General features: G+C 36.6%; 1 protein-coding gene across 1 annotated transcript in view; it reads right to left on the bottom strand.

Moving 5' to 3' along the window:
• The window catches only part of ZPLD1 (zona pellucida-like domain containing 1), a 42,690-nt gene extending 28,308 nt beyond the window's left edge, over nt 1-14,382 (bottom strand). The window contains exon 1 of the mRNA XM_014530361.1: nt 14,266-14,382. Coding sequence (XP_014385847.1) covers nt 14,266-14,371 — 106 coding nt within the window. The 5' untranslated portion in view covers nt 14,372-14,382. The remainder of the gene's footprint in view (nt 1-14,265) is intronic.
• Nucleotides 14,383-14,996: the final 614 nt, after the last annotated feature.

A 14,996-nucleotide genomic window follows, 5' to 3' on the forward strand; every position in this document is an offset into this window, starting at 1 on the left:
GACCAGGGGCTGCACCTAGGGATTGGGCCTGCCCTCTGCCACCCGGGAGCAGGCCTAAGCCAGCAGGTCATTATCTCCCGAGCGGTCCCAGACTTCGAGAGGGCACAGGCCGGGCTGAGGGACCCCCTCTCCCCCCTGAGTGCACAAATTTTTGTGCACCAGGCCTCTAGTTCAGATATAAATAGTTTAGCTGAGGTCATACTGGAGTAGGGGGATCTCTAATCCAATATGATTGGTGTCCTAAGGAATGCCATGTGAAGAGACAGAAACACAGAGGGAACATCATGTGAAGACAGAGAATTGGCTTCTATAAGCCAATGTGCCAAAGATTGCCAACAAACCACTACCAGAAGCTAGGAAGAGAAAAGGAAGGATTCTATTCAGAGTCTCAGAGGAAGCATAGCTCTGCTGACACCTTGATTTTGGACTTCTGACTTCCAGAATTGTGAGACAATATACTTCCAATGTTTTAATGACCCCACTTGTGGCATTTCATTATGGCAGTTCTAGGAAATTAATGCAGTAACCTTGCCACTTTTTAACACTCTGTTTTACACTTTGATAAAGAATCCAAAGCATGCATCAGGTTTTCAGACTGTGAACACAAACAAAATCAGAATAGGCTCTGTGGAGAAATGCAATTGATTGTTCAAAAAAAGAAAACAAGCAAATTAAAAATATTTTTGTTAAATGATAGGATGTTCACCTAAGAAGAGGTAAATGTTATTCAGGGATTTGGGGCATAGAATTAATTCTCTTAAATACTTCAATTCTAATATAAGGGTAAAGGTGTTCAATGGCATATTTCTTTGCTGGCAATGTGAATCACATTCTGAGTATCTGAATAAGTCAATATGAAAACTCCTATGTTTGATAATAATTTTAAACTCTTTACAAAACAAAGAAAATCTTTTTTTTTCGTGTCCAAAAGGCAATATCCAGCTAGTTATTATGGAAAATTCCAAGCAATATTCCCCTTGTAGGTAGAAAAAGAAAATGAATTCATTATGAAGTACACTTTATTAACATAGAAAAAATAATTATAACTCTCAGTTGAGACAGCATCTCTATTAGCCTTCAGCAACATTAACTATTTAAATGCCAACATGGCTTTTAAATTATGCTCTTTACTAAAAGAATAGAGTTAATTTTAACAAAGGTTTAGTGAATGCCTACTAACTTCAAAATGTATCTTCAATCTATTGATTTTTCTCCATCCTCTGGATATTCCTTGGCCCTTGCTACCATTACCTTACCCCCTGGAATATTACATCAACTCCCTAGCTGGTCCCTTTATTTCCACTCTTAACCCCTCTCATTAACACAGCCATTAATACATGAATCCAATCATCTCACCTCTTTGCTCAGATCTTCCATAGCTTACTCACTTAGGTCAAAAGTTCACATCTTGAACCTGATTCTCAAGCCCCTCCATGATCTTATGCTCTGCCTCCCACCTGCCTCTGCATTCCCCTCTCTTTACTATCCCCCTTGCTCCCTATACTTGTTTCACTGAACTTCTCTCAATTCTTTAAAAGCATTACTAAGAGTGATAGAAGCCAGAATAGTGGTTACCTCCTGGAGTGGAGCTGCCTAGAATAGAAGAAATAAGAAAAAATTTAAGGGGTGATGCAAATGTTCTCTATCTTAATCTGGGTAGTGATTGCATGAGCATATGTTCATGTTAAAATTTCAAGATGTACCCTGAGAACTGTATGGTATTGTATGTGAAGTATTCCTTGATAACCTACATCAAGCCTTTTTAAAGCCTTAATACAGGTTTCACACACAAGGTCTTCTGTATGTGTTCTCTCCTCTGCTTGGGATTCTCCTCCTACCCCCAGCCTTTGTCTGAGAAACTCCTATTCTTTCTTCAGGTCTCAGATTTCATTGTCCTTTTCCCAAAGACACCCATGATTTCCAATCTAATTTATTCCACTCTGTTGTAAGCTGTTATATTGCCTTAGAATCATATATGTATTGTATATTTGTCTTTTCATTAAACTGAAAGTCCTGAAAAGCAGGAAACTATGATATTCATCAATGTACTCCAGTGCGTGTTCAATTAATTAATCAATCAATTACACACAGTGCTGGAGCCACAGACCGCACTGAGAATTTACAAAGCAGTGGTCCTTGTTGTCAAGTGGATCACAGTCCATAAGGGGAGATAGATGTGGACCACAGTATCCGAAGGATTGGGCAGAGAGGTATGGGGGGGTGTAGAAAGTGAGCCTCACCCAGACCCACTGGTTAGAAGCCGCCTCCTAGAGAAGATGGCATTGAGCTGAATGTTGACATATCAATAGCAGTTAGCTGCACAGAGTGAAAAATGTATAACGTGGAGGGGACAGTGTAAATAATGACACAAGTGTTTAACATGCTCTGGTTGGGAGCTGGAGAGTTCGGTTTTCATTAGGATATAAAATGCAAAGGAAGAAATGGCAGGGAATGAGAGCAAGTGGCAAGCATGCAGGTAAGATCACAGGAAACCTTTATGTAGAAAACGGACTCTGTAAAATAACACAATGTCTACCTGAATGTCACACCAAATTCTCAGCTACTGGAGGGTTCACTAAGAACTCTTTATGCCCAGGGAAATAGAGAGCAAGCATCACTGCATTATTTGGCATGTCATAAATGTATCTAGGTGAATACATATCATTAAATGTGACAAAAGAGAAATATCCTTCTTCTTAGCTTAAACCAACTGAAGACTTGAGCTTTATCACCTTTGCTCCAGAGGAACTCCTTGATGTTTACAATAGCTTTACAAATGGCGGTGATTACTTTGTCCAGATGTAGAGCTCCCTTCTCTTTTCTGCTTTATCACTGAAGAGGTGTAGCCCCTGCAATGGAACTGAATTTGCTACAGGCTGATCCCACATGGAGATATGACAACAAACTGAAGGCTTTTTGCAGTGTAAGAAAAGAGATCTGTTCAAATCCATCCTAACCCAGTTTTCTAAAGACTTTTCACTGCCTCTCCCAAGGAACACATTTTTTCTGATTGTAGATGCTAAAGACATCCATTCAGCACAATTTGTCCGTTTGTGAGGCTCTGGTTGGGGTGGGGGGAGGAGTTACTTCAAGTCGCCAATGGGCAATTTCTGACAAAGGCAGATAATTGTTTTTGAGATACTGAATAACAGTCTCTCTCAATAATTACATTTTTAAGCCTTCTTATTGTTTAATCCCTGGCCTGAATTGTGACATCCCTTGGGACAATACTTGAATATTAAACAACCCAATATTAAATAACAACAACAAAAAATCAATGAATAAATGCCTTTAAATGTTGGATTTTTAGTGTTTTGTGTTTAAAGGTACCAAATATGTCTAAGATGGCAGTCCTGCTTACAGAATTTATGTGCCAATATGTTGCCAAAATGGCATTTTTCCCTTGATATTTTATCCAAGCCAACCTTTTCATAGAAATTTTAAAAATACAGTATTTAATTGAATTCAGGTTAAAGAAATGTCCTGCACTCCTCTCACCTATGAATCAGGCAATATATTTGTCTCAGATTATCTAAAATTATTACATTTTAAATATACTGTCACACTGTCAACCATCTACCTACGTATAAGAAGGTGTTCTGATTAGGGGTTTATAGAATATGGTTGCCATGTAAATGGGAGTTAAGAGGGGATGGATCCAATTCTTGGAGGAAAAAGAGGGGACATCTATAATACTCTCAACAATAAAGATTTTTAAAAATATCACTCTACTTCTTTATCCACAATAAAGTTCCATTCCTAGAACACCTAATTATACTTTTCCTTTTAGACATAATTACTGACAATATATTTGCAGCATATCATTCACATATCTAATAAGTATATCTAACTTTGTTTTTTTTTTCTCAACAATTGCATATTCAGCTGGCTTAAAACTAATAGCATCTGAATGAGGCTAAGTATTCCTAGCTGGTGATAGACTGAATGACTTTCAACTCATGTCAATACTTTTAAGTTTGAGAACATTTCCTTTCACTAGTGTCAGAATATTTATTTTAACATTTTTTATTATTACCTGGAATAATAAGAGTGCAGATCAATGCAATTATTCAAATAATTTACACACACATATTCTGCAATACAAACAAACATGGTAACACCCCCCAAATTGGGCCGTCAGCTTATAGTTAGCACTGCAGTGCAGTGGCTCAAAATGTTCCTTCACCAATTATATAAAAATGTAAAAGTCTGTATAAAAAGCAATCTTGGGGGTCAGTGCATAATATTAAAAAAAGGATGGGTTTCACAGGAAGAGGAGTTGAAAACACAAAATCAATGCCACCCCTTTAATTAAGTTCTACTTATTTCAAGATCTAAACTACATGCTACTTCATGCCAACAACAAATTCAAGCAAAGTATGTATCAGTCTCTGTGCTGGACTCTGAAGATAAAGACATTAACAAGGTTCCTTTACTGCACAGAGCTTATGGTTGAGTAAAGGAGATAGAAGAAAGCCAGACGATTATAATGCAGCCTGATAATGATACAATAGAGGTCTGTATACCATGTTATATACAACCATGTTTGGTAGAACAGAGGCATTTGGAAAGAATTGTTGGGGAAAAAATAAAATAGTTCTAACTGGCTAAATTTTATAAAAAGTTGAATAAATGATGGCATTAAGAGAAAAGGATGTCAAAATGATACTCAGGTTTCTAGCTTTCATGACTGAGTGGATTATTTCCTGAAGTAAGGAATACAGGAAGGAAAAAGATAAGCTCAGTTTTTGAGAGGGTGGGGTACATATGGGACATTCAAGCAGAAATATACAGCAGGTAGTAGGAAATATGAGTCTAATATTTGGATAATAGAACAGAGTAAAAAATATAAAATTAAGAATCACCAAATACTCAAGATGTCAATAATAAGCAATAACAATAGATGAACTGCCCAAGAGAACACTCAGATAAGAAGAGAAATAGGCTGAGAACAAAAAAATTTTATCTACACTGTCCTTTAATGAGACTTTCCCTCATTTCCCTGATGGAACATAATGATTCTCCATATCACTTTAGCTGTGAGTCTACTATATTGCTTACATTCTATCTAGGAATGAATATTTACTTTCTCGCTAAATTATGAACTCATTGAAAGCTCTGAGTTTCCCCAGAGTGCCTAAGAAATACTCAGCAAATGTTTATTAAAATATACTTGATTCAATTCTTTCACAAACAGCATGCATGTTTTCTAACTTTTTAATATTAAGTCCTAAGATTCACAGACAAAAAATGTGCACAATTAATAGGGATTTGTCTAGACTGTCCATCTATAACTCATATTTCCTATCTGTATTCTGCCAACTGCCTGAGATGATTCCTGTTTTCAGAATTTTAGATGAAAATTCAAATCCTTAATGTCAGGTACATTCTGACTTCTAATTAAGAAAATTCAACCCGTTAAATAATATGAATATAATGGATTTTCATTATTTGTTTAATTACTTAACCTTTTTTAAATGCATTAGTCTTAGAGACTAATTATCATCCCTCATTATTAATGAGTTTTTTTAAAATCATTTCCCCTTAATAGCGATAGATTTGTTAATCCATGTTGTCATTAGCAGCAAGCAAGTGCATGGCAGCCTCTGAGGCTGACATAAGTACCGTGGCTATATCGTAACACAGAGCTAACAAATCATTATGAGTACCATGTCCAACTGGCACTTTTTATATGTTACTGTGCATATGTATTACTAGAGTCTTATTAAAATTCGGATTCTGATTCAGTAGATCTGTGTGGGGCCTGATTGGTGCATTCCTCACAAGGCTCCCAGGTGAGGCCAAAGTATCAAGTCTCTTATTTAACCAGTTGAGTTCCTTAATCACAACTATATATTTTGACTGGGCAGAAGCTAACCCTTAGGTAGATTCTGTCTGGTGAGATTAAATACTCCCACCAAATATCTATTATCTATTATCTATTTGTATGATTCACATGCTTATAAGGGAGAAATTTATATGGATAAGGGACAGGAGAGAGAATGAGTCATGAAGCAGATGGATGTGTTTCACCTGACTTTCTTCCTTGTCTGAGGAACTAGCTGATTTGAACCTCAGTGAATAAAGATTCATGAAAAACTTTGTGAGACTTAGCCCAAATAAGTTCATTCTAGTGCTCAGGAGGCAATGTATGAAACAAAATTGGGAATAGGATTTGTCTTCTCCTACCCCCACCTCTATTCCATTCAACAAACCATAGCAGTTTAATAATGGAAGGAAGGAGATAGTCCATCTCAAAGGGCAGCCATGCCCTGGGAACTCTCTGAAACTATGGTCAGAGACATGGGGGAAGAGTAGGTGAGTCTATTGTGAGGCTCTGTGCAGTTCAGATGCAGGTATCCGCATACATATGACTGCACCTGTATCCATAGTTCATAGTAGCATTGGTTTAAAATTGGCAGTATGAACCAAAATCTCTCCAATCTAATAGGAGGAGCCTTTTCTGTATGCTGGAGCGAATCACTTTGTATTGCCATAGAAACCTCACCTGGAAATGATTTACAGTGGGGCCTTGACTTACGAGTGTCCTGACTAACGGGGTTTTTGAGATACCAACTGTCTCTCGGCAGATTTTTTGCATTAAGTTGATAGAGTAATTTGAGTTAACGAGTTCCTTAACGAGCTGGGTCTCGGAACGAATTAAACTCGTAAGTCAAGGCCCCACTGTACTTCCTGGTAGACATCCCAAAAATAATGTATACCATTTAAGCAGATTAAAGAGTAATTTATATACCATTTCTGTTTCTATTGCTGTAAGAGGAGAGCAGCAATATTTGGCATTGCATAAACAAAACTGCTTAGAGAACAGATGCTATGTATGCTGCTTTAATTCATTTTTTAAAGTTACTATTCCTCTTAAGTTTTTATACAATATTGAGGTTTTGTTGCTAAAAGAGCAAGAAGTCCTGAAGGGGTATTGATATTTCATCTACATGAAATGCCAGCAGCTGATGAAGAATTTAAAGCGGATTAGAAATTCAGGTTTCCTCTCTATATTGAACAGGTTTCTTGCCATCTCAGTTTTTCACATCTGTTTCTTGTTAGCAAATGCAAGCTGTTGTTTTCAGTGCTGTAGGAACACTGAGGCAATCTGTGCACATGTATACCCACACTGGCTTCCCCAAACTGGAGGAGTTTGGTCATCTTTTTCAGGAAGAAAAAAAAAATTGGTTTTGCTTTTACAAGCAGAGGAAGTGAAAAATTCATCCAATAAAGAACTTTGTTATTAAAGTAAAGAAGGGTAGGGACTGAATTATTCAATCACTGAACTTGCTGACTAATTGCTCTTCTCTCCACTGCACTTTATCACTGTAGATTAATCAGGATGTGATCAGCAATCGCTGCCTGGATCAGATCTTCTGCCCCATCGGGTGCAGTAATTGCAGTCACAGGTGCACAGTGGAAGCAGGCAAACTCTTCACAACCTAAGAGACCAAACACCACTACGGAGGAAGAAGGCAGGAGAACTGCTCTTTCTTATCTACACAGAGGTCCAGAACATATTCCCTAGGGTAATTATTCCAGTATTTGCTCCTACTTTGTTTTTGGGTACAGAACATTGCAAAGGTTAAGCAAAGCCTAACACAAAACCAGACAGTTCATTTTGCTTGACCCACCCATGAATTATATTGATTAAATAGGTGATTTTCTCTTTTATTTCCTGCAGAACACTAGTGTTCATTTAAATGTTTCTTTCCTTGTGATGAGAGCTTTTAGATTTCACTTAGCTATCATTACTATGTTGTACATTACATCCCGAGTACTTATTTATTGTGTAACTGGGAGTTTGTACTTTTTAATCACCCTTCATCCAATTCTCTCACCCTCTACTCCCACCTCTCATTACCACAAATCTAGTGTGTTTTTGTGTGTTTTTTAAAGATTCCACACATAAGTGAGACCATATAGTATTTGTCTGTTTGTTTTTCTCTGTCTGACTTATTTCACTTAGCACAATGCCTTCAAGGTTCATCTATGTTGTCACAAATGTCAGGATTTTCGTCTTTTTTATAGCTGAATAGTGTTCCATTGTATGTATGTATATAGATATAGATATAGATATAGATATAGATATAGATATAGATGATATAGATATAGATGATATAGATATAGATGATATAGATATAGATAGATATCACAACTTCTTTATCCATTCATCTGTTGATGCACACTTAGGTTTTTCCATGTCTTGATTATTTTAAATAATGCTGCAATAAACATGAGGGTGCAGATATCTCTTTTACATAGTGATTTTGTTTCTTTCAAATATAAACCCAGAAGTAGAATTGCTACATAATATGGTGGTTTTATTTTTTAATTTTTTAAAAAACCTCCATACTGTTTTCCATAGAAACTATACCAACTTTCTTTACATCCTTATTGGCATTTACTATCTCTCGTCTTTTTTATGATAGCCATACTAACAAGTATAAAATGATATCTCATTGTGGTTTTGACTTGCATTTCCCCGATGATTAGTGATGTTCAACAATTTTCACATACCTATTCAGGAGCCCATCTTTAATTGGATTATTTGGTGGTTTGTATACATCATTGTTTTAATTTAGTATTTAAAATTCACTTCTAGGCATCATTGTTTGATTGAAAAAGTCCTAGTTTTTAGTTTTTATTTTTTTTATTTGTAAATTGCTAACTTGGCAGCATTAGACAAATTCTATTCTTCAATTTTCTCATCATAAAATAAGGATTAAAAAAAAATTTGCGCCTAGCTGGCATGACTCAGTAGTTGAGCATCGACCTATGAACCAGGAGATCACCGTTCAATCCCAGGTCAGGGTACATGCCCAGGTGGTGGGCTTGATTCCCAGTAGGGGGCATGCAGGAAGTAGCCAATCAATGATTCTTTCTCATCATTGATGTTTCTATCTCTCTCTCCCTCTTCCTTTCTCTCTGAAATCAAAAGAATATATTTGGAAAAAAAATGGTTTTACTTTCCTGGCATTCCCTCAATTTCAAATGCATAAAAGAAACTGCAAAACTATTATATTCTTAAGCATTTGAGATCTTGCTCCCTGGCATATGTTATTAGCTTTCCTCAAAAAAAACATTAAAAATTCTCAAAAAATGGTGTTGTATGCTTGTTTTAAAAAATAAAAGAGAGAATTATGTAATGTGCCTAGCATTCAATATGTTTTCTTCCTTATTAATGATAAGTAATGTAACACTGATATACATTCAGTTTGCCATAACTGGTTAGTCACCATAAAACAGTGTCAGGCCACAAAGGTTATGATGCCATAAACCTAATCTCTCCTTGGTTGTGCCTTTATCATTAAAGACTTCTTTAGAAATCTGAAAGTCTAGATTAACCCTTATAAACTGTCATCTTCCCTGCAAAAGGAGCTAGTTCCCATCAGTAACAGAGGTCAAATGCAATTATCTATGTATTCCACTATGGTCAAATAATTCTTTGGTACCCTCAAAGTCAACTGTGGTTTGAATTTTATTCTGGGAAGAGCACAACTATAATGTTAGTTGGGCATATTTCTATTCCCTGCTATTAGCTTAGAAAGCCAATAGTTAACCACCTTAAAATTAAATGTTATCCCTTTAAATTGGAAATGAATTAGACCATGGTATTTCCCTTGGCTCAAGGATAAAATGCCATGGAAATTAAAGAAAATGGTTCTAATGCCATGAAACACAAAGGTCAGATAGGGTGAGATGATTACTCTCATTATTAACATTACTTTGCATTTAGATAGCCCCTCTCCTTTACCAGACTCATTCTCATTCTAGCCCACTGCTCAGTAGCTGAGCTGCCTGTGAAGCTCCTGATGACATCAAGGGTGATCTTGATATGGAAAAGTGAGTCAAGAGGGGAGTGAGCAATTAACCTCTAGGCTTTATTAGCTCACTCTGATCTTTTGCAAATGATCTGCAAAAGTAGACTTACTTGAAAATAATCCTATATAATAAAAGCCTAATATGCAAATCGACCAAACTGCAGAACCAGTGGAATGACTGTTTGCTATGATGTGCACTGACCACCAGGGGGCAGACGCTCAACACAGGAGCTGCCCCCAGCCCACAGGCCCCAGGCCAGCTATGGGAGGTGACTGGAGGTGGTGGGAGGCGGGGCCAGCGAGCAGGAGGTGCTAGGCCAGCCAAGGCAGATGCCAGTAGGGGCCCCCTTATCACTCTGCAGGTCACCCCACAGATCAGTCCTGATCGCTGGCCAGGACTAGGGACAAATGCTTACCCATGCACGATTTTCGTGCACTGGGCCTCTAAGTACCCATATAAACTTAAAGCCTTTCCTGGAATTCCTGATTTATCTGGATTACAAATTCTTTTTCAATAGAAATTTTAAATTGCAACAATGTGTGTGTGAGTGTGTGTGTGTGTGTGTGTGTGTGTGTGTGTTTAGAAAATTTGGATATTTGTCGTCTAAGCCAGACAATACTAAAAGTGCTAAGATTTATAAAGACAAACAGAAATTAAAAATAAGAGGCTTAATTATCCTTGTTGAAAATAAAGGAAATGACTTCTTCCTCTTTTAGATCATTTACATCAGAAAACATAATTGTAAGTACTTTCTCCTCTCTTTGAAATGTATATAAATCCTGTGGAAAATTAGACAGGTCTTTTGTCAGCTCTATAACCTAGAAATGTCTCTTTCAACCTGGGAAGCATCTCTTGAAAATGTAAATAGCAAAAAAAGAAAGCACCCCGTGGGAGGGTGGGAGCCTAACTTCAGTGAGATCCTTGCTTCAAGTTGGCAAAAGTACCTCCTTTCATAAAGACATGAGAATTTTATTTTTCCTCTGGATAAAGCTAATATGCTAACAGAATTATCAAGTAATTTTAGAATAAACCATATGTGAAAAATGGTGGTGTCAAGTCCTCCTACTTCAGGTCTTGTTATTGTTTATCTTGAAAACATATCTGTAATGGATTGCATCTGCTTGGCTAAATAAAAGAGTGAGATTTCTTTCTGTCTTTGCAACCTCTTAGTAGATTGCCTGTGATGAGCACCACATTCTAGCTTAATGTTTATTCAATGATAAAAGTGTTTTTATCTCCACTGTCTTTGTGGAGAGGATTTCTGGATTGAGAGATTTTGTTTTTAATTGTTTCCCCAACACATGACTGAGCTTTTAATTAGAATAATGGACTTGAGAGAATAATAGAATATACTCTGTCAGTTGTTCTTAACCATAAATATGTGTACTTGACTCATCTGCAGGATTTAAAATACAGATTCCAAGCACCATACTCAGAGATTCTGCCACTACATATTTTGGGTGAAGTCGTAGAGTCCAGACTTTAACAACTAGCCCAGGTGATTTTGGTGCAGGTGGTCAGTGGGCACCATTGTAAATAGATGTTTTAACAAAATTTTTAAAATTTACCATATGAAAAATTTTTCCTTTTACTGTCCTAATCACTCCATGGCACATTTATACATTTTATTTACCTTTACAAATATATAACTACAACAGCAGCTACATCCTCTCTGTTAAGCAATCTTTTTTGCATTTGGGCTTTCTTTTTCATCCATAACAGAGAAAGAAAGCATTGAACATCCTTCTCAGGCCCTGGCCAAGGCCCTTGCCCCTCACTCTCAAGAAAGCCTCTGCCCCCCACCTCACTGCAGAGGTAAAGACAATTAGCATCTCTCAACTCCTCTGCCTGTGTCTTATTTCTCCTTTGCTCCTACATCAAAGAATCAGCTACCACTTTTCAAGGTTAACCCCTCCACCTGTACCTTAAATCTCTTCCACATTTTATTTCCTTGTTATCTCAATTATTTCAAATCTCTGAGTACTTTCCCATTACTCATGTATACTCAGTTGTCCCTAGTCCTCTAATCCTAAAATTCTTCTCATTTAAATAGCTGAGTTAAGTTACTTCTTCCTTTCCTTTACCACCAAAATTATCTATCAGTGGTTCTCAACCTGTGGGTCACGACCCCTTTGGTGGTCGAACAGCTCTTTCACAGGGGTCGCCTAAGACCATCCTGCATATCAGATATTTACATTACGATTCATAACAGTAGCAACATTACAGTTATGAAGTAGCAACGAAAATAATTTTATGGTTGGGTCACAACATGAGGAACTGTATTTAAAGGGCCAGAAGGTTGAGAACCACTGATTTTAGCTAGTAGTCTATTTTCATAACTTTTGTTTCCCTGTTCCCCCTTTTCTTGCTCACTTGCTGCACAGGGATTCAGCTCTCACATAGCTGTTTCCAGTGTCAACCTCTCTCCTTAGACCCAGGGCCATATTTTCTACTACTGGACAGAGGCTACTATTCTAAGTTCTTAAAGCACCTCAAGTTCATTTTTTCCAAACCCCCAATTTCTTTCTAAAATATGCAAGTGCCCTATACTTTTGCTGTCAGGTAACAGTATCAACATAAAGTTATCCATGTTCAAAACATCCTCTAGTCTTCTCTCACCTCCCAAATGGAATCAGTCCTTAAGTGCTGGTGGGAGTCCACCACACCGTATCTACGCTCCCATTGTCACTGCCTTCATGCTATTTCTCTCTGCCTCTAGTCTCTCCTGACGTGTGTCTATGTCTATACTTTTCCCAATGTCTGCTTTTTACAACAAAATGTAATTTTTCAAACTCGTCAGAAGGCATGTTTAAAAAGACCAAATGACTCTTCACTGCTTATAAAATAAAGACAAACACTTTTATTACACAAATAACACACCAAGTATTCTTGTCAAAAAAAAATGAACCTGACTTTACTCAAATCTCTAATTAGTTTATAGGATATACAGGAAAGGAAGAGCATATTAAATGACACATCAGAGTGGCAGTCAACCAGATCCAGAGTGTCAGAATCCTACAAAACAAATGACCAAATTACTTAAAGAGATAGATAGAATTTTATAAAAGCAAAGGACAGAGAGGAAATGTTATAAATTAAATTAGACTTAAGACACATATTAATAAATGTGGATGTTTTAAAAGCAAAATGCCCAAGTATTAGATAATATTAAGGAATTATTAAGTTCATTAGATATGCACATGAAGTATAATGATTTTTAAATTATTCTTTGTTATGAATTTATTTTAAAATATTCCAGAGATGGGATTGATAAGGAAGATAAAACAAAATTTATAAATTTTGATAATTGATGGAGCTGATAATCAATATAAGTGCTCTTTTTATTAATCTCTACTTTTGTATACATTTGAAATTTTCCATAATAAAAAAAAGTAAAAACAAACCAACCAAAGCAAAACATCATTTCTGGTATTCAAAACCATGAACAAACCTGCCTTTGCATGCTTACCTTTACACATTCTCTTTCCTGACCTCCATGTTTTACTTAACCTGCCAAACATCTGCATCCTAGGTCTGAGCTCATGAAGACATTCCCACACACTTTGGTCTTTTCTCTGGAGAAAGCCAGATTGCCTTTCTGCACATAAACTAGAAATCTCACATCAACTATGTAACAACCTACTGATTGCTCTGTTCGCGTGTGTTGTTACCCCAGCCTGTTCTGGACACAGGAGTAATGACAGGTATGGAAAAATGTAAAATGTGCTAGAAGATATTTCAATTTGGATGGTAGACTTGAAAAAGTAGTTTCAGATGGTCAAACCTTTAATTTGAAAATGATGAACTGTGGTTCTATAACTTTATCTCATATGAAATGACAAATACTTAAATGAATTGTTGGGTTTACATCTCATTGAGTGCAGATTTGAGCAACCTGAGAGACATGTTTAACAATATGGTCAAAATCTCCTATCTGTCACCAAACTGATGGGTTGCTGTGAAATGCACTCTGAAACTGGCCTTGTATTTTAATGGTGACCAACATTTTATTGAAATAGTATTTTTTGAGTATTGCATAATATTTCACAATTATTTCCTTAAGTGTTACTTCTAATAAGTCTATTAGCATATATGAGCAGTTTTGAGAGTCTGAATTAACTTATGAGGGGAAAAAGGCATAAATTAGGCAAATTTGGAATAAAATTAGCCTTTCCCAATTTTATCACCCACTAGCCAATATTTTTCACATCTGTGAGCAGCCGTTATAATGATATTAACCACGATGAACACTTTGTATGTTAATGTGGATGTAATTTACAACTCCAGAAAATGTCTTTTGTCATTTGCCATTTGTTAATATCCACTTAATATAGAGGGGTCCCCACACCGTTTTTCATATGTATTTAAATGATTTACTTTTCAAACATAATCACTCTTTCCAGATATAATTAGAGAAAAGATTAGGCTCAGACTTACCAGGAAATCTACTGTGGAGGTTGGCATCACAGTTGTAGCCATTGAACTGAGCAGACCCCGGAAGTACTCTTATTGTTAGAAGCAACAGCAACCATATCTGTTCCATTGCAAAACCTAGAAAAGAGTTACCTATTATGTTATCACCAGCCTTCACTCTTACTTGCTGGAAATACTGAGGCTGATCTAACTCACTGTTGGATCGGCAAGCAGTCTATATTCCTGCAAGCAAAGGTCATTAAAGGCCCAAAGATTATCAGAAACAATTATTAGCAACAAGGCAGAGATTTTGGTTACAATATGTCAAGATTATTTTCATCCTTTGGCTTCAGTTTGCTAAGGGCGACAAAGCCAGGCTTTTGTCATAGAAGAACTAAGGTATAAGTTATAAAGTTTGTAAAAGAAAAAAAAAAATCTTCAATAGAAATAGGAAGAACTCAAATTTTAGTATTTGGCAGATTAGAACACCATAGTTAGGCAAACTGACCAATTTGGAGAAAACTCTGCACTTGAAAATACCCATATACACAAAGGCAGAGAAATTTAACACTTAATACTCGGTCCTCAGAGAATTCTAATACTCTCAATGACCAAATAATGTCAGGAAAAATTTCCCCTCAACAAAGAAATTCCAGACTACTTCTCCAAACCATTGGTTTGTATGTCATTTTGTCAGGAAACACAGGCATAAAGCAAAAGGGAGACTAGAAAGGCACTATATGTGGAACAACACC

Source organism: Myotis brandtii, unplaced genomic scaffold (assembly GCF_000412655.1).
Source record: "Myotis brandtii unplaced genomic scaffold, ASM41265v1 scaffold734, whole genome shotgun sequence".
Taxonomy (NCBI): domain Eukaryota; kingdom Metazoa; phylum Chordata; class Mammalia; order Chiroptera; family Vespertilionidae; genus Myotis; species Myotis brandtii.